The sequence below is a fragment of the Myotis davidii genome, unplaced genomic scaffold (genome assembly GCF_000327345.1).
Source record: "Myotis davidii unplaced genomic scaffold, ASM32734v1 scaffold39, whole genome shotgun sequence".
Taxonomy (NCBI): Eukaryota; Metazoa; Chordata; class Mammalia; order Chiroptera; family Vespertilionidae; genus Myotis; species Myotis davidii.
Genome location: NW_006290531.1, coordinates 771,613 through 790,803, shown reverse-complemented (window position 1 = coordinate 790,803; position 19,191 = coordinate 771,613). Strand labels below are relative to the sequence as shown.

At 42.1% G+C, this 19,191-nt stretch overlaps 1 protein-coding gene across 1 annotated transcript in view; it reads right to left on the bottom strand.

Moving 5' to 3' along the window:
* The window catches only part of LOC102758657 (guanylate cyclase soluble subunit beta-2), a 79,975-nt gene that overhangs the window by 27,373 nt on the left and 33,411 nt on the right, over positions 1-19,191 (bottom strand). The window contains exons 5-11 of the mRNA XM_015563783.1: positions 15,209-15,369; positions 10,917-11,016; positions 9,836-10,032; positions 8,770-8,881; positions 7,484-7,587; positions 5,810-6,026; positions 7-134 (exon numbers count right to left, since the gene is read on the bottom strand). Of these exons, the coding sequence (XP_015419269.1) occupies positions 7-134; positions 5,810-6,026; positions 7,484-7,587; positions 8,770-8,881; positions 9,836-10,032; positions 10,917-11,016; positions 15,209-15,369 (1,019 nt within the window). The remainder of the gene's footprint in view (positions 1-6; positions 135-5,809; positions 6,027-7,483; positions 7,588-8,769; positions 8,882-9,835; positions 10,033-10,916; positions 11,017-15,208; positions 15,370-19,191) is intronic.

Below are 19,191 nucleotides of genomic sequence, written 5' to 3'. Positions count from 1 at the left end.
GAGATCCCTGGTGGTGTCGTGGGGGGCGAGGTCAGAAAGATGCATCTGCCGTTCCTCCAGCTCCTGCAGGCTGCGGAGCTTCGGGGAGCACAGGTATATCATGCACCTCACGGACTCCATCCAGATCATCTGGCCTTGCCATCACGGAGAGAAATGTGACAAGAAAGCCAGTTACCAACAGGAGAGGACCTGGCTCCCAGACCATCACCACATAGTGAGCCTTTCTAGCCAGGGCACAGCCTCACTCCTTCCATTTTAGTCAAATTTCGTGAAAGTTATCTATACTTCCTGCCTCCACTTATTCATCCCCCCGTCTCTACATGGCCTCCAAACACCTGCTCCTACACAAGTCTGCCGGTCTTTCCCTTCCTCAGCCAATATGCTGCTTGCTGGTGTGAAGCAGACCATCCTCCCTGACTGTTTTCTTCCTGAGGTCTCCCTGCTTCTTTCAATTATTCCTTTAGGCTTGTTGTTGTTGCTCATTCGTTAAATGTCGGTGTTCACCAGGGTTCTGTCTTGGTAGTCTTCTCTTTTAGCATTCCACAACTTCATCTATACCATGCTGACAATGAGTCTGTATTTCCAGAGGAAACCTTGCTTCCCAGACTCAATATGCACATTTCTTTAAAAATATATATGCTTATTGTTTTAGTATAAAAGTAATGTGCATCCACTGCAAAAAAGGAAAATGTGGAAGACAAAAATTTGCTTAGAATTTCACCACATAATTACTGTTAATATTTTGCAGTATAGGTCTGCTTTTATTTCTTTTATTATTATTTACTTATTTTTACTTTTATTATTATTAGTTTATTTTTTTGTTAATCCTCACCCAAGGATCTTTTTTTCCATTGATTTTTAGAGAGTGGAAGGGAGGGAGAGAGACACAGAGAGAAACATCAATATGAGAGAGACACATCGATTGATTGCCTCCCACATGCACCGCAACCAGGGCCGGGGATTGAGCCTGCAACCCAGGTACTTGCCCTTGACCCTTCAGTTCAAGGGCTGAAGCTATAACCACTGAGCCAAACAGGCAAGGGCTCTTATTCTTTAAATTTTGATTCTTTATTGTTGAAGGTACTATAGATGTCCCCTTTTTCCCTCCCATTGACCCTCTCTACCTCTTACCCATCCACTCCCACAACCCCCTAACCAGGCCTTCACCATACTATTATCTGTGTCCATGGGTTATGCATATCCTATATAATAAAAGCCTAATATGCTAAGTGTCCGGTCAACCAGTTGGCCGTTCAACCAATCAAAGCGTAATATGCTAATGATATGTTAAGGTGGCTCAACTGCTCATTATGACATGTACTGACCACCAGGGGGCAGACACTGACTGGTAGGTTAGCTTGCTGCTGGAGTCTGGCCGATCAGGACTGAGCGAGAGGGGCTGGACATGCCCTGGAGCCCTCCCCAGCTGGCCAACCTCCCGCGTCTCTCCGGACCTCAATTGTGCACTGGTGGGGTCCCTTGCCTGGCCTGCGCCCTATTGCAATCCAGGACTCCTCAGGGGATGTCGGAGAGCTGGTTTTGGCCCAATCTCACAGGGGGAGCACTGCTCAGCCAGAAGCCAGGCTCATGGCTGTCGAGCACAGTGGCAGTGGCAGGAGCCTCCCCACCTTTGCAGCAGCACTAAGGATGTCTGACTGATGGCTTAGGCTCCCAGGGGGATCAGGCCTAAGCTGTCAGTCAGATGTCCCTCCCCAGCTGGCCAACCTCCCGCGTCTCTCCGGACCTCAATTGTGCACTGGTGGGGTCCCTTGCCTGGCCTGCGCCCTATTGCAATCCAGGACTCCTCAGGGGATGTCGGAGAGCTGGTTTTGGCCCAATCTCACAGGGGGAGCACTGCTCAGCCAGAAGCCAGGCTCATGGCTGTCGAGCACAGTGGCAGTGGCAGGAGCCTCCCCACCTTTGCAGCAGCACTAAGGATGTCTGACTGATGGCTTAGGCTCCCAGGGGGATCAGGCCTAAGCTGTCAGTCAGATGTCCCCTGAGGGCTCCTGGACTATGAGAGGGCACAGGCCAGGTTGAGGGACCCCCCCTGAGGGCACAAATTTCATGCACTGGGCCTCTAGTATGGATATAAGTTCTTTGGTTAATCTATCCCCACCTCCCCCACCACTCACTTTCCTCTGAGATTCATCAATCTGGTCCATGCTTCTATGTCTCTGCATCTATTTTATGCATCAGTTTATTTTGTTGAATAAACTATGATCTCACTCATAGATTCCACATATGAGTAAGATCATGTGATACTTGACTTTCTCTGACTGGCTTATTTTGCCTAGCATAATACCCTCCATGCTGTCTCAAAGGGTAAGAAATCCTTCTTTTTTATAGCTGCATAGTACTTTAAGTAATATATATTTTTATAAGCCCTCCCCTGCCCCCCAAAAAGAGTTATCTGGCATCTTCTTTTTGTAATCTGCATTTTTCATTTAAAATATATAATAGATATTCTTCCATGTTATTAAGTGTAGATATGCATCTTTTTTGCTGGCTACACTTATATGACATTAAAGTAATAAGCTAGAATTGATTATATTCCATCTCGTTTACTGATCTAAACAACATTCAATGAGAAAGTAACTTAAAGTAACTCATTGTGTACAATTATGGCTATTATGTTAAAGGATATATTTTTATACATTAAATTCCTGAAACAAAGAATATGTTCATTTTAAGGCTTTGATACATATTGCTAAATTGTCCTCTAAAGAGATTGTGACAATTTACATTCCCATTAACAGTGATTTTTAAAATACCTATTAAGTATTTATATACATAGATATCACTGAATTCACCTTTTATCTCCTCTGCCCATCTTTTCTTTCTTTATTAATTCTTTCATAACATATGCACTTAGTCCCTGCTATGAGCCAGGCACGTGGTCTTAGACATTGAGAATGTAGCAGTGACTCAAACTGATGAAAGTTTGTGCTCTCAAGGAGTTTACATCATATCTTTTCTCCATTAATCACCTTCATCATCCAGTTACCCAAGCAAGAAAATTAATAAGTATCCTAAGTACTCGTTTTCAACTCCTACATCCAGTCACCAATTTCTGCCTTAATTATGTTGTGCCTCTGTTCCCTGATCACCACCCAGTGCCACTGCCTGAGTGCACTCAGTGCTTTAAAGCTTCCCACCTGTTCTCCAGTGGCAGCCTCCACCTGGCCTCCAGTGCTCCAATTCCCTACTCTCTGGGCCATCCTTCAGATGCCTCCAGAGTGACCATCCTAAACCTCAAATCTGGACATGGCAGACACTTAAAAATGTTCCCAACTGCGCAATAGAGCTCAAGCCCTCATCTTGCAGCCTCATCACCCATCACTCTACTCTACAACTCATTTGGGATTCCCAGAGCACATCATTTTCTGCCCAGGTATCTCTACTGTTATACTGAGAACACCTAATTACAAGTTTAATAAAAAGACAGCTCAAAATGTGTCCCCTCTCACACCATGTATAAAAATTAACTCAGAATAGTTAATGTAAGAGGTAAAATGATAAAACTCTTAGAAGAAAGCACAGAAGACCTGAGTGACATTGGATTTGGCAATGATTTCTTCTATGTGACACCAAAAGCACGGTCAATAAAAGAAAAAACTAGATAATTTGGATCACATCAAAATGTAAAACATCTGAGCACCAAAGGACTCAATCAACAGAGTAAAATGCCCCCCCCCAATGGAAAAGAAGAAAATACTTGCAAATCATATTTCTGATAAGGGGTTAATATCCAGAATATTTAGTGAACTCCTACAACTCAACAACAGAAAGACAAAATAATTAAAAAATGAGCAAAGGATTTGAGTAGACATTTCTCTAAAAATATATATACAAATGGCCAATACACACATTAAAAATGCTCAATCAGTCTGGGTGGTGTAGCTCAGTGGTTGAGCATCGACCTATGAACCAGGAGGTCACAGTTCAATTCCTGGTCAAGGCACATGCCTAGGTTGTGGACTCAATCCCCAGTATGGGGTGTGCAGGAGGCAGCTGATCAATGAATGATTCTCTCTCATCTTGATGTTTCTATCTCTTTCTCCTTCTTTCTTCCCGTCTGAAATCAATTAAAAAATATTTTTTTAAAAAAAACATTAAGCCAAAACCGGTTTGGCTCAGTGGATAGAGCGTCGGCCTGCGGACTGAGAGGTCCCGGGGTCGATTCCGGTCAAGGGCATGAGCAAACAAACAGAAAACAGAAAAGCAGGAGATAACAAGTGGTCATGAGGATGTGGAGTAATTGGGATTCTTGTGCACTCCATATAGCAATTTAAAATGTACAGCAGTTTTGGAAAACAAAATGGCAATTCCTCAATAAATTAGAAACAGAATTATCATAAGACCTAGCGATTCCACTTTTGTTTTAAAGTCTGTTTTGTCTGATGTAAGTATTGCTACTTCAGCTTTCTTTTTGTTTCTATTTGCATGGAATATCTTTTTCTGTTTGTTCACTCTCAGTCTGCATGTGTCTTTTGATTTGAAGTGAGTCTCTTGTAGGCAATATATAATGGGTCACGTTTCTTAATTCATTCAGCCACCTTAACTATGCCATTTTATTGGAGCATTTAATCCCTTTACATTTAAAGTAATTATTGACAAACATGTACTTGTTGCCGTTTTGTTAATTGTCTTGGCTGTTTTTATAGTTCTCCTCTGTTCCTTTCCCTTCCCCCTTAACCTCTTCCTTTATGTCCTTTTTGTCTGTTTATTTTCAATAGAGCCTTTTTTGTTCATATCCTTTTTTTTTCCTTTGTATATCTTTTATAAGTTGTTGGTTTGTGGCTTCCAATGAGGTTTATGTGTTCCATTCTTTACGTATAGCAGTTTAGTTACTACAGCAGTTGATACATTTTTACACATCCCCCCCATTTCATGTTATTGTTGCCATATTTTAGAACTTTCATGTTTTTTGCGTCTTTATTTACTATAGTTTGAATTGAATTTGATACTTCCTTTGATCTTTGTAGTAGCTTTTTAAATGTCTAATTTGCTGTATTTATGTTATGTAAAATTTACCACAAAGAAACTAAAATGAAAGCAAAATGTGTGCCCTATTAACTATAGGTCAAATGATCAGGTTATTATACAAAATACAGATGTTAAATTAGTATCAATAGTACCATGTGTCCTACAACCAAGATTACTTTATCCAGCAAAGCTATCATTCAGAATAGAAGGTCAGATAAAGAGCTTCACAGATAAGAAAAAGCTAAAGGAGTTCATCACCACCAAACCAGCATTATATGAAATGCTGAAAGGTATTCTTTAAGAAGAGGAAGAAGAAAAAGGAACTCTCACCATTTGCCAGGTAAGGGCATGAGGGGGGGGCGGGGGGGAAGGGGTAACATGGGGATAAGGACACATATGTAATATCTTAATCAATAAAAAATATATTAAATAAAAAAATAGTACCATGTGCACTCTAAAAATTTTGGTAACAGAGGCTACAATTTCATTTTATATAAAATAAAATATATTTTAATATTTTATAAAACATGCCATATAATGCACATGGTACTACTGGTACTAATTTAATGTCTGTCTTTTTTATAGTAGGATGATATATAATTAGTGTCCATTTGTGTCTAAACCAGAATTGATTGAAGATATAAAATATATTGCTTATAGATCAAGCCAAATAGAAATGTAAGAAAAGTAACTGTTCTGAATGCAATCCCTGCCCCACTTTTTATCCAACTTTTTTCAGGAAATTGGAAGGCTCTGCCTCTTTCATTTCTAACCAATCCCCCAAACAGCGGAGAGCAAGGGGGAAGGGAGGAGTTACTACCTCGGAGTTTGAGCGTGGGTTGACGTTTCCATGCTTCAGGCATCATTTCTCTCCGTGCCTTCAGGACAAATTGACTGTTGATAAATTTGCAGATGCTGGAAATGTTGAAGGTAACTTGAGGATGAATGATGGAGAAATATTCATCTAATCGAATCTTCTGTGTTTGGAGTCCTGGGACATACTTCTGAATATTCACTCCCATTTGCTTGACCCTCAGCTATGCACAGAGGACAGATGTAAGACTAAGGAATGGAAAGCAACCTGCACCATTAACGTTCCCTTAGAAATATCTTTCTGGCCATGCTGTGTGACTCACTGGCCGGGGATGGGGGTGGGGTGAGTAGGGGGGGTGAATAATGGAATAAACACCAGGGAAGCAACAAATGTTATTTTAAAACTCAAATCCGCAGCTAATCTCTGAAAGAGAAAACAATAGTATTGAAGTGCTCAAATGCATATCTCTGACTAACAAGAAACAGAAGTTAAAGCTCTCAATTGGGCCAATAGTGCTTCCCTAGCTCTGTGAGACTTCTCTCTCTTCCTCTGTTTAGAATTAATTAATAAAGAAACTAGCAAATTATATCGCATTGGACCTGATATGCAGGCTGGGTCCAGGGAACACACAGAAGGAAGGAGCAAGGTGAGCACCCTTTACATGAAATGCCCACTGCTAGTACCAGCTGTCCAAGCATACTTAGCTTTATCACCAGGGGGACTTTGGGAGGCTATAGAAATCAACCTAACCTTATGAATTAGTATTATTAAATTTTCTGTTATTCTATTCCCAAAACTTAAAGATAAATGGATTTTTAAAAGCAAATCAGAATTTAAAATATTAATAGTAGCAATAATAATATCCTCAGGACATTAGGGAAAACCGAGGTATATTGCGTTATAATTTCCTAGTTAGTTCTTATGGGGTGCTTGATTTCCTTAATTAGATAAATTCTTTGCAAGCATAGATGATCTTCAAGTGAGTAAATGCCATAGACTCTGTAACCAGAAGTTCACTCACAAGTGGTGATTTAGCATATTTATGCATTCACATAAATAACAGAGAGAGTCACAATGGCTGATAGCATGTTAGCTAATCTTTTGGGCCAAATTTACTTTGCCTAATTGGCCTTTTAATGAGTTCATAATCAATTTAGTTGACATATGTTTTATCCAAGGAAATTGAAAATGAACAAACATTACTTGTTAATGGTCATTCTCACAACACCCACAGTGGCCAACTCATGCCACTGACCTCTTCCCACTTTCAAGTTGCAGAAAGTAAAGTCGGATTGGCACACCCATGGAGGCATAAGGTTGATGAGTGGTCACATTTAGAATTCCTCTGCCATTGCTAATGACAGCGTTCCTTTATTTCTTGGGATTGTGAATTTTAGTGTCACTTCCTTTTTCGCTAGTGGCAAACTTTCTTATGCACTCACTAGTTCAGACCTCTTGGCGCTGCTTCCTCCCGTATTTACCAAGAGACTCTGCATCTGGTTTCTGGAGGCTGCCACAATGAGAAGGAAGTCAATGGCCCTATGCAGCTAAGTCCTGGTCTCCCAAACCCTGGGCACTCTTCAAGAACTTAAAAGTCACTACCAGCCAGAATGACTATACAACATGCTCAGGTCCCCAGAGTATCCCCAATCCAAGATCCAGAGAAAAGGGGCCCCTTACTGATTCATCAAACACGACGTGGAAAGGAAAAGCATTGCAGAATGTCTTAACTTCAATCCAGAGCTGCTTGGGATAAAGCGGCACAAAGGTGTTCAGGAGATGCCCTGGATGTGAAAAAAGAAGAAGAGTCCTGTTCACAGACTACTTGCGCCACCAACCTGGCACAGAGTGGCGCTCAGGAGAGGATCTTAAATGTTTCCCAGGCAAAGTGCAGTCCCCACTCTTCTGCAGGCTCCCTCCGCATCTCCAGATGGCCATGGCAATTCCTCTTCCAAATTAAAACAAACGGAAAACTTGCTACCAGGTTGAGAAGTGCCCCTGCCCCCGCCAAGTTTCTGCCTGCCGCTGAAGAGTTTCTAGGCCAATTATGTCTCGCCATGAAAACAGAGCCTGCATTGAAACAGTGACAGCCAGACAATGAGCTCACAGAGCAGAGTGTGTGTGCCGGGCCCAGCGTCAGGGACATTTGCCATGGAGCTTTTGAGACTGACAGTTTTGGGTGACACATTAAAATTTAACCAACAGCCCTATTTGGCAGAGGGTAGAGATTCTAAATGGAGCCTTTTTGATATGAAAATGCCCTAGACAAAGGATGTCAATTGTGTGTTTGAGTAGTTTGCCGTGGCTTGAGGGACTTAAAATGCAGCCCTTTGAGCCCTGCAGACCTTCTCCCGGATGCATGTCATCATGATCCAGGGGGACTTGATGAGGACACGCTAGCTCCCTTCTCCTGGTGGGTCAGAACCCTTATTCTGATTCGGGCATTAGGTGCTGATCCGGAGACCAGCCAGCAGAGAGACTACTGCCTTCACTTTTCAGATGGAAGATGAAGGGCCTTGTTCACGATTACACAGCTCCCCAGGGACAGAGCCAGAAATCTGCTCTCTTGCCTCTTGATTCAGTGCCCTTTGCATTACTGGACACCATGCTTATTAATCACAGACTTCTAGGCCAGAAATGCATGCCACTGCAGAAGGCCTGAGGAGCCATGGACAATTCATTTTTCTTGATAATATGTCAGTACTCATCTTCCTTCTCTTCAGCACCGTCACCCAGTAGGGCTGATTCCAATCCTCTCTGACTACAGGGGAAACTGTATCTCCATGTCACCCAGCACAAATCAAGGGGGCAAAGGGAGGCAAGTTAGAATCTGACATTTTAAATTTAAAAACCATACCAGCCAAATCCAAATTCTGCAGAATCAGGAACATAACAATCATTGAAGACTTTGGCCTTTAGTGTACAATCACTCTTGGGAGCCAAGGTTGGAAGAATAGCCCACTCACCTTTTCCAAACATGACTATACTTCTCACAACTTCCCAGCGAGATTTCTTCACAGGGCAAACAGAGATACTCAAATATTTCTCCTTCATCCTTAGGAAAGCTGCCTGGACGGCCTGCAGTGACAGGGAGAGAAGCATGTGCGCCTGGTCACATGACTGGTCATGGAACTGGAGATGCACACGCCCCATTTGCTGTGATTGGGGCCAAAGGAACAGCAAGAGCTGCAAGGTCAATCCTACCAAGACTTTGTAAGCCCTGAGATTTTTATATAATTAATCCTCAGGCTGGTTCTCTCTCAAAGGCAGCAAGAACCTTTTATAAGAGTGGGCTGGCAGGAAATCACACATGGTCATCTTCTCTTCCCATGGTTGTAGATTCTGCAGTGAACAGACCTGAGTGGGCTTTGCTGTAAGATATAAACACTGTGTGCTCCAGGAATCACAGGCTTATCTGGATATTTGTACAAGCTATATGGATACAGAGCTGTGCATCTAATATATGTGGTGCCTAAAAAGATAATAGAACATCTGTAAGTCACAACTGAGGTAGCCAACCACAGGATCATGAGTTCACTCCAGACCCCTGGTCCCAGCTGCATAAATGGGCACTAAGGACTTGAAAGGTCAGTTTATTTCAGAAAGGTTGCAAAATAAGCCACAGGGTCAGATTTCAAAACCTTTATATTAGTATTTCTATAGGTGAAAATTTTCCAGGCTAAGGTATACCCCAGAAAACTTCCCAACACATATTTAGGTTACCTTAAACAAGTGGTAACTAGGAGTGATTTTGTCCCATACCCCTAGCTGGGGACATTTGGCAATGCTTGAAGATATTTTTGATGGCCACAATTGTGGGGCAGGGTGCTGCTAGCATCTAATTGATAGAGACCTGAGGTGATGTTAAACATCCTATACTGCACAGGAGAGTCCATCACAACAAAGAATTATTTAGTCCAGAATGTCAGTAGCTAAGAATGAGAAACCCTGCCTTAATCCACTAGTAGAAGGTGCAGTTGACTCTCCCACTAGGAGGGACTATGCTTTCTGAGGACACAGCAAACCCAGTACCTCCTGGTCTCTCTGGATGTCCTGACCATCTTGTAACCTATTTGGCTTTGCTCTTCTTATCTGTCCGTGAGGCTTCTGCACAATCAGAAACACAACGTGCTCCATCTTCCCTGTCCTCTCTGCTTCCTTATTCATGTCAAGTATCTCCATGGACACATCAATGTTGAAGAAGTCTTTGGCCACAGCTTCAATGATACCTGTAGCCAGCAGAAGAACACCTATTAGTGAGGGATGGCAGAAGGCAGTGTGTCAGAAAAAAAATAATCAAGTTATAAAACTTCTGATTAACACTCCAGAGTTCACCAAGTCCGTGCCTTGCCTCAAGACAAGCAGCATATGAAATATTAATAAAATTAAAAAATAAAATAACTTTACAGAGATTTAAGCTATACATGGCTTAAACTATACATGACTATACGAGTATATCCCTGCCACTCTAAATTAAGCATCTTTTGTGTGTTGGTTTATTTCAGGGAAATATTTAACTTATTAAATGAACTCTGGAAATAATGTAATCAAAATTCATTGTAAAAGCATTAAGGATCATGTTTTTAAAGTGTGCCTCTGGGACTCTAACCCAGGGTTATATAAAAAAGGCAAAAGCATGCCTGAAGATGTTCATCACAGTACTGTTTACAATAGCAACAACGGTATCAACTAAAATATCAAAAATAGGGGGTTGGTTAATTACAATGTTGAATATTGGAGATGCCCAAAACCCATCCATAGATGGTGGTTTTGCAGACCGTACGAACATGGGAGGATGATTTTTCTATAATGCTGAATACAAAAAAAAAAGTTGATACAAAAGAATATATGCAGAATTATTACAACTATGTAAAAACCAGCCTAATTTTCAACGTTGAAATAAAAGTGAAAATTATTCCTTTTTTTGGCACGTTGAAAACTTATTTTAAAGACTCAGAACTTTGGGAATAATGGTCAAGGTGGCAAAGCTTCAGACACTGGAAGAGATGGAGTGTAACTTCCTGCCCACAGCTGGCTCTGAGCCACCTGGAGAACTTGTGGGGAAAGCCACGGAGACCTCATAGCTGTGCAACGGGTTAAGCTGTCCCCATACCTGGTACAATGTGGCACAGACCACTTCTATCAGAGTAGTAATGGAGAAGCATTTTCTCGTCTGCTCCTTTCTCCAAACGAAACGATGGTGCATTCATCTCCTAATTAAAAGACACAGCATGTTTTTCCCAGTGAATGCAAGTTGTTTAAATTATGCTTCTTAAGGCTTTGTGAACCAAAAGTACTTATCCATTACAGCACACAGAACTATATTCTGACCCTCCCTACTCATACAAAAACAAAATCTACCATGGTCCCTATATATCAGCAATGTATATTATAACTAACCCCCTAACCAACTATATATGCAAGTATGAGCTTCATTATAAAGAGGAGGAAACTGAGGCTTCGGGCAACTAAAGCTAAATTCATAATGGCACAACATTTTGATCCTCACAAAGCCTTTCCAGCTATCATGCTGCTTTCCTCCTCACTCCAAGGGTTGCCATGCTTGGTTTGTGACCAAGTTACCATGGATATCTTCACTCTCAGAAAGGTCAGGGGCTCAGAGGAATTTGCAAGTGGAGAAGAGTTTATTTCTTGTTCTGGAAGAATAATGTCCTGTGTAGCGAAAATTTTCACATTTGAAACATCAAGGATACATCAGCAGAGATCATCTTTCTCCAGGAATAAGCGTTGCCATCCAGGAACGCACCATGTCACGTTAGAGGAATGTCATCAGGAAGTGAGGGTGAGGACTCTGCTGGGGGAGAGGGTCCCTGCTTGATGAGCAGGCAGCTCAGCACCCTGGCTCACAGCTTTTGGTCTGAGTGAAGGAACAGATTGAGGTGCATTCTTTCTGAGATCTTTGCCCTCTCCCAATGTGGAGTGGATGTGTGGGAGGGGTGTGTGTGTGTGTGTGTGTGTGTGTGTGTGTGTGTGTGTGTTGGGAGAGTTGCCAGTTAAAATGAGAAGTTTTCCCCAAAATAATTATTTTATCTTCCCAAAAATATATACATAGAGTGCATGTATGTATGTGTGTGTGTGTGTTTGTATCTTGACAGAATATAAAAAAGATTTGAAGTATCACGTTTAAAATTATGTGATAAAACAGGAAATTAAAAGTTATTTTTTAAAAAATTATATCCAAACCCTGCATAGTGGGAAAAATAAAGGCATACAGAAGGACTAACTTAAAAATAGACTAACTCCTGTGACAGTTTCCCCACTCACGTCTCGTTCCCAGCCTAGGCCACTTCCCAGAGATACTTCTCAAAGGTTGAGCTTTCAATTCTTCTGATCAGTGGCTCCAATGCTCTGAATAACATAACTATAATGTTATTTTTTTATTAAAATAGGGCTTTATGGAAGTGGAGAATCAGAGCAAAGAGAAAGTAATGAGAAGCAAGCAGGAGCATGGTTTTTGGAATCAGGCACACCTGGATTTGGGTACTAGCTCAGCTACCACAACCTGGGGCGATTTAGAACAGTTACTTGACCATTCTGGATGTCAGTTTTCTCATCTGTGTAGTGGGAAAAGTAAAGGTACCTAATCTTAGGGGTTAAGAGGATAATTCAATGTTTATAAATTAGCCCAATACCTGCCTCATAATTAGCACTCAGTAAAAGTTAACTACAGTTATAACCAGAAATGAATGCCTGTAAGGGACTGCCAAATTATTAGAGACAAACATAAAGAAAAGCTAACATTATTTTACTTTTACCTAAAAAAACAATCGATAATATTTTGCTGAGTATAAAGCAGCACTATATAGCTATCAGTTATCATTGCCATGTATTTCATTTCAGCTTGCATATGGCAACATTTATGTATTTTATTTATCTTATGCAAAATATCCTCACTTACCCCTAGAGAAGTTCTATTAACTGCTTCTTTAGCATTGGTTTTGACATATGAAGGAATAACTACCAGAGGAAAGGTAGCAGAAATGGGTATAGAAACAGTAGACTTGGGGATTTCAGAACCTCGATGCCTTTCCTTCTTATCATATTAGTGACAGTAACATGCTGAGAACAATATATGGAACATAAAATATATTCCGTAATGTTTTTGATATAATGAATAAATGGAAGAACATATTACTATGTTCTCCAGGACTGTGGTATAAAATATTAGCCAAATTTTCAGATGAAAGATATGATATCAAAAAGTATTATGAAAGATTATTGAAAGGGCCTAACTATACTTTTTTATATTCTAATTGTAGAGCTTTAGCTAAGAAATTTGACAGTAAGTTACCATATAAATTATCAGAATTTTAAAACTAGCCATATTGACTGGAGAGAAAAGGAAGGGGAAGGAAGAAAGTCATTAAAAATGGAATGCTCCTTCTGGCCTGATTACAATGCTGGGGACTTCCACATGTTATCTCTTTAATCAAGACATCACTATGAGGTAGGATTCCGCCCCCCCCATTTATTCTATTTTTTCACTGTGTGTAATGTCTAAGAAAGCGCTTGGCACAAAGTAAGTGCTGAATACATATTTATTCAATAAATATGTAAAAAAATTGAGGTCCAGAGAGGGCAACTAACTTGTCTGGAATCACCAGCCAGGAAATGGCAGTGTCTGACCTTCTAACCAGGGATCCTTTCACTCTCTCTAATCTATATTGTATATTCTAGAGGCCTGGTGCATGGGATTCGTGCACTACTGGGGGCGGCGTGGCCTGTGGGGATCAGCCTGCTGTGGGAACACTGCTCATCCAGGTCAGCCAAGCGGCTGTGGACCTGCCCTCTGAGCAGCTGCTCCCTGGTCTGGCATCTTTCGACGAGCCGGAGCACTCACCTCTCCAGGGAGCCTGGTCAGGGCCAGGCCCAGGGACAATAGCACTGAGAGGCAGCAGAGCAGGCCTCAGTCCCACAGTGGCCAGGCCACGAACCTGCCTCCCAACCTCTGGGGTCAGCTCTGCCAGCCCTGCAGCAGCACTGCGGGGCCTGTGGGCTTCAGGAGGAGGTTCGCAGTGGGAGGAGCCGCTCATCCCAGTCAGCTGAGCTGCGCTCCCATTGCGGGAGCGCACTGATCACCAGGGGGCAGCTCCTGCGTTGAGCGTCTGCCCCCCCCTCCCCTACCCCCCATGGTCAGTGCGTGTCATAGCAACTGGTTAACTGGTTGTGCCACCGTTTGGTCACTGGGCTTTTATTATATAGGATATTTATTTATTTCAGAGAGGAAGGGAGAAAGACAGAAACATCAACGATGAGAGAGAATCACTGATCAGCTGCCTCCTGCATGCACCCCACTGGGAATTGAGGCTGCAACCAGGCATGTGCCCTGGCCTAGAATCAAACCATGACCTCCTGGTTCATAGGTCAATGCTCAAACATTGAGCCACACTGGCTGGGCACTGTCTCCATTTTTGAGTTGTTCACATTGTAACAACAAGACAGACCCAGCTATTCATCCTACTAGAAGTCAATTAAGGTTTCTAAGCCTCTTATTCCCTCTCTGGAAACTGGAGGAAATAATACTTTTCCCTTTTAACAACTGTAAGGGTGCACTATGATTCATGAGACATTTTAACATACATTATCTCATTTCATCCTCACGACAGTCCTTCAAAGGTGGTGATAAGCATTAAATACAAAAATGATAAACTATAAAGGGCCCTAAAATAAATATGAACTAATATAAAATAATGAACTATTATTATGATATGTGTAAATGTTGCTTCGTGTTTTCATTAAAACATTTTATTTTCTAACACAGAAAAGGGAGTCTAAGTGTTTGAATTTTCGATGATCTCTACAAATAAGAAAACCAAGGCATGAACTCCAGAAAGACACTCCCCAATAGGGACATTGGTTTGCTAAAACCTCAGGCAGTCACTCCATGGGTTAATCAGAGTTGGACCATGTCCGATTCCAGCTCTTGGCCCTGCCAAGTCTTTCCTTCTGATACATGAACAAATGAATCTGGCCACAGAAGCTTTTTATCAGCTCCATCAAGGCCAGGAAACCTGAGGAGAGATTTTGCAAATGCACTGAAACCTGGCTATTACCCAGCCTTAGTTCTGTGGTGATCAATCTTCTAGACTTAATTCCAAACCCACACCAGCCCCATTAAACAGGTCATCCTCCACCACAAAGCTGACTTCTCTAGCTTGCCCTTCTTTTAGGGTTGACTATTTTATAAAAGTGCTCAGCAGGTATACATTTTCCATTCCTTGCCCAAGGAAACTCTTCAGTCCACTGATACCAGGTACCAAGGATTCTGCAGGCCCCTTGCAACTGCCTGCTTTGGGGGGAGGCAGAGAGATGGCCCCAGATGACCCAAAATGCCTACAGGCACTTCTTCTCTGGACCACCAAGACCAGCCTCAGATCGCCTTACCCGATAAGAAAGTGCAAGGTAACTGTGGAGGGCATCTAGATTTTCAATAAACTCCGTGAGATCTCCTCCCAGTGTTCGTAACATCCTGTCATAGCCAGACTTCTTACAGAATTTAAAGAAGTATTCTCCAAAGAGTTTCAGAATGGCTTCCATGGAGACACCTGAGGAATGCAAAGCAGACCCACAAAATAAAAGCACCTACAAGTGCTTGTTCTCATTTATTTCCAAAGAGTTAAACTCCTGGCTATATGATATGTTGCCGAACTTCTCTCTAAGGCTTTACTTTCCACACCAGTAAAATGCCAATGATAACACCAAAGCCTGGAGGAGCTCAGTGCATCGCTGGCACCTGGTTGATGCTCATTAAACACGAGCCCCCTCTAACGCTACTTGGATCTTTGCCATGACCCCATAGCATACATTTCTCTACAGGCCAGAGGGGCTACAGAGCTGCACAGCCTTGTGATGGCTGAATCCAGGATGAGGTTCACTCTGGCTGGGCAGTGTGTGGCCCCTGCAATTTCTCTACCACCTCTAGACATCGTTAAACACAATGGCTTTTCACCATGATAAAAAGCTACTTCTGAGAAATAGTTAATACTCCAACTAAAAAATACCGACAAATTTATAGTATCCTGATTTACCCAAAAGATGATACAAAATGCATGTAATGACTTCCCCTTTCTCTCTTCCTGTCCACACCTGGTCTCCCTTCAAGGTGCAGTTTGCACGCCACATCCTCATTAAGATTTCTCTCAATATCCCAGGTCACACTGAACTCTCTCTTCCTAAGCACTGCATTTTTCTTTCCTTCCCATCTGGATGGCAATTCGGAAGGCAGTTACCTCTTTCTAACCCTTTCTGTGCTGACACAGTCAGATAAACTCCTGGGGGTGGGCTTGCAGCATTCTTGGGGCTGCTGCCCCCGCCTGCACTTTTGGAATAAACCATCTGCCATCGTTTGCTTTGTGGAGAGGCAGTCAGAGTTTTTAAAGAACGTTTTAAAGAACATTTTTAAATTTCTAAAACACATATTAATCACTGTTATTTTACTAAATGTTTGCCAAAACCTTGCAAGAGAGAAATCTCTCTTATCAGGTCCCTGTTGTACAGGCCAGGCCATTGACGATGAGAGTCATCTTTGTGAACTGACCCAAATCAACAGAGTTGCAGGGACTCTAACCCTAAATTTGGTTCCTTTTGTAGCATATCCCACAGCCTCTGAGCAGCAGGCAGGGAAATAAGGGGTCTCCCCTGAGGTTGGGACTGCTGGTGGGTTTTCACCATTTGACACAGGAGACAGGGCATCCATCCACGCTGGTGGCCTGGTGCCTCTGTGCGAAAGCATGCTCTTCTTTACAGTGGTGAGGACTGAGTGCTGGGGCAGGTCCGAGAAGCTCAGGCTGATGGGAGACCTGCCGTTCACAATGACCAGCTCCTTGGCTGAACCTTGAAGGGCCCTAGGATGCTGTGACCAGGTCTGGAATTCACAGCCAGGGGTTTTCCAGGCCTCTTGAACTATCCATAACCAATTCCTACAGAGATGGCCGGGGGTCAGAGGAGGTCTTTCCAGCCTCTACTTGCTTCCGAAGATTCTGAGCAGCAGAATCCCTATAGTTCATTGTCCACAGCCAGACAAATGGGAAAACAGTCATTCTGTATCTGAACAGGACTGACCCCACTAAGTTGGTCTGGTCTTGTCAGAAAGGAGTTATACATATGTCCCAATAATGTATTAGCCAAGTCTTCTGGATCTAGATAAAGGCCAGGACAGAAGGTGAGAGGTGGTAATGGCCTGTGTTAATAAGGGAACTGAAATTAATTCACTCAAGTCTTTTCCAATGCTTATGAGTTCTTGGAAGAATTCCTGGGAAATAAATGGACAGGTGTGGAATTGTTCCTTCCTGTTTCCTCCTTCCCTTCCTCCTTCCTGCTAAATCTAACTTATTCAAGCTGAGGAAAAACAGCTGCGCTGTGTGTCCTGTAGGCTCTGAGCAGGTGCAGCCTGTTAGCTGCCAGGAAAGCACAGACCCCATAGGCCAGGGGTGGGCAAACTTTTTGACTCGAGGGCCACAATGGGTTCTTAAACTGGACCGGAGGGCCGGAACAAAAGCATGGATGGAGTGTTTGTGTGAACTAATATAAATTCAAAGTAAACATCATTACATAAAAGGGTACAGTCTTTTTTTTTTTTAGTTTTATTCATTTAAAACGGGCCAGATCCGGCCCGCGGGCCGTAGTTTGCCCCCGGCTGCCATAGGCCCTTCTCTCAGGGACCTCCCTCCAGAGCACTGGGCCATCTGCAAGCCAAGCAAAGTTGTAGGAAGGGGCAGTGGTGGCCCTGTGTAGAGAGTGCCTGCTTGACTTTCCTTTTAAATCTGTAAACCTACACAAATCCGTGAGGTTGCTTGTTTTAGACCCTGGTTATTTTGCCTCTGGATGCCTAGCTCCAGTAATAGGAAAGGACATCTGGCTGACAGTGACTGTTCCTTGAACGAGGATCTTGGGTTTGGATGTGGTGTTTTCCATCTGCACTGACTTGAGGTTTCTTCTGGGATCCTTGGGCAAGAATGCTTGTCTAGCAGAGGACAGAAGTCACATTTTAAAGCTACACCTGTATTGTGTTTATACCATTTTACGTCAGTGAACTTAGGATTTCATGAGCTCTCTAGTCATGGGGTATCAGGGATATACAGGAAATGGCAAGAAAATGCAGAAGAGAACTGGACACAAGTCATAGGTGTCTTGCATATACTTTACAGTGCAAAGGAGGGTCTATTGCATTCTTAGTTTCTATCTTTTGTGCAACAAATAAGGGGCAATAAAGAAATATGCATCTATCTGCTTATTTGTACAGAATGAAACACAAGAAGGATAAACCAGGGACTATTGAGATTGGCTAGCTACAAGGCATTGATGGGGATGAGATGGAAAGGTTAGAAAAAGTGTGGACTGGGTGGGGGGACTGACATTACTCTGAGCACAGCTTTTGAACAGTTCTGGTTTAGTATATTGTGTTAATGACTCATATACTTAGAGAAAATAAATAAGATCAATAGGAATAGGGAAAACCCTAAGATGGAATAGAAACAAATTAACAGAACAATATTTCAACAGAACAGTTTTGAATAACCTAATTATTCAGGAATGAAATCAACGCTGTAACATTTGAACACAGTATTCAGACTGCTTTGTCCTCATGCTAAAGACAAAAAGAACTTTAAATAAATATTTAACTGTAGTTAGTGGGCTTTCTTTTCATGTGGTGTGGGTTGGTAATTTTGAAGCGACTTTCTGATAATCAAGTATTAGATAATGGGAACCAGGTTTTTCACTGTGTGAGAATAAAGTTAGTTATGGGAAAGAGAAAATCAGAATGAAACTTGGTGCAGTGTAGATTAGGAAATCTACCTTGTAGGACCAAGAGACTGATCTGGTTTTAGACAGATAAATGGATGGATAGATGATAGATAGATAGATAAAGGAAGGAAGGAAAAAGAGTGTGTGAAGTGTGTGTTTTTAATTAAATCTTTATTTTTCAGATTATTACAGATGCTCCTCTTCCCTCCCCCGCCATAGTTCCCCTCCACCTGGTTCCCACCCCACCCTCTGCCCTTACCCTCTCCACTGTCCTCATCCACAGGTGTAAGATTTTTGTCTAATCTCTTCCCTCACCCCTCACACTACTGTCCTCCCAAGAATTGTCAGTCCACTCCCTTTCTATGCCCCTGATTCTATTATATTCACCAGTTTATTCTGTTCATCAGATTTTTTATTCACTTGATTTTTAGATTGACTTATTGTTAGATATTTATTTGTTGCTCATAATTTTTATCTTTACCTTTTTCTTCTTCTTCCTCTTCTTAAAGAATACCCTTCAGCATTTCATATAATCCTGGTTTGGTGGTGATGAACTCCTTTAGCTTTTTCTTGTCTGTGAAGCTCTTTATCTGACCTTCACTTCTGAATGATAGCTTTGCTGG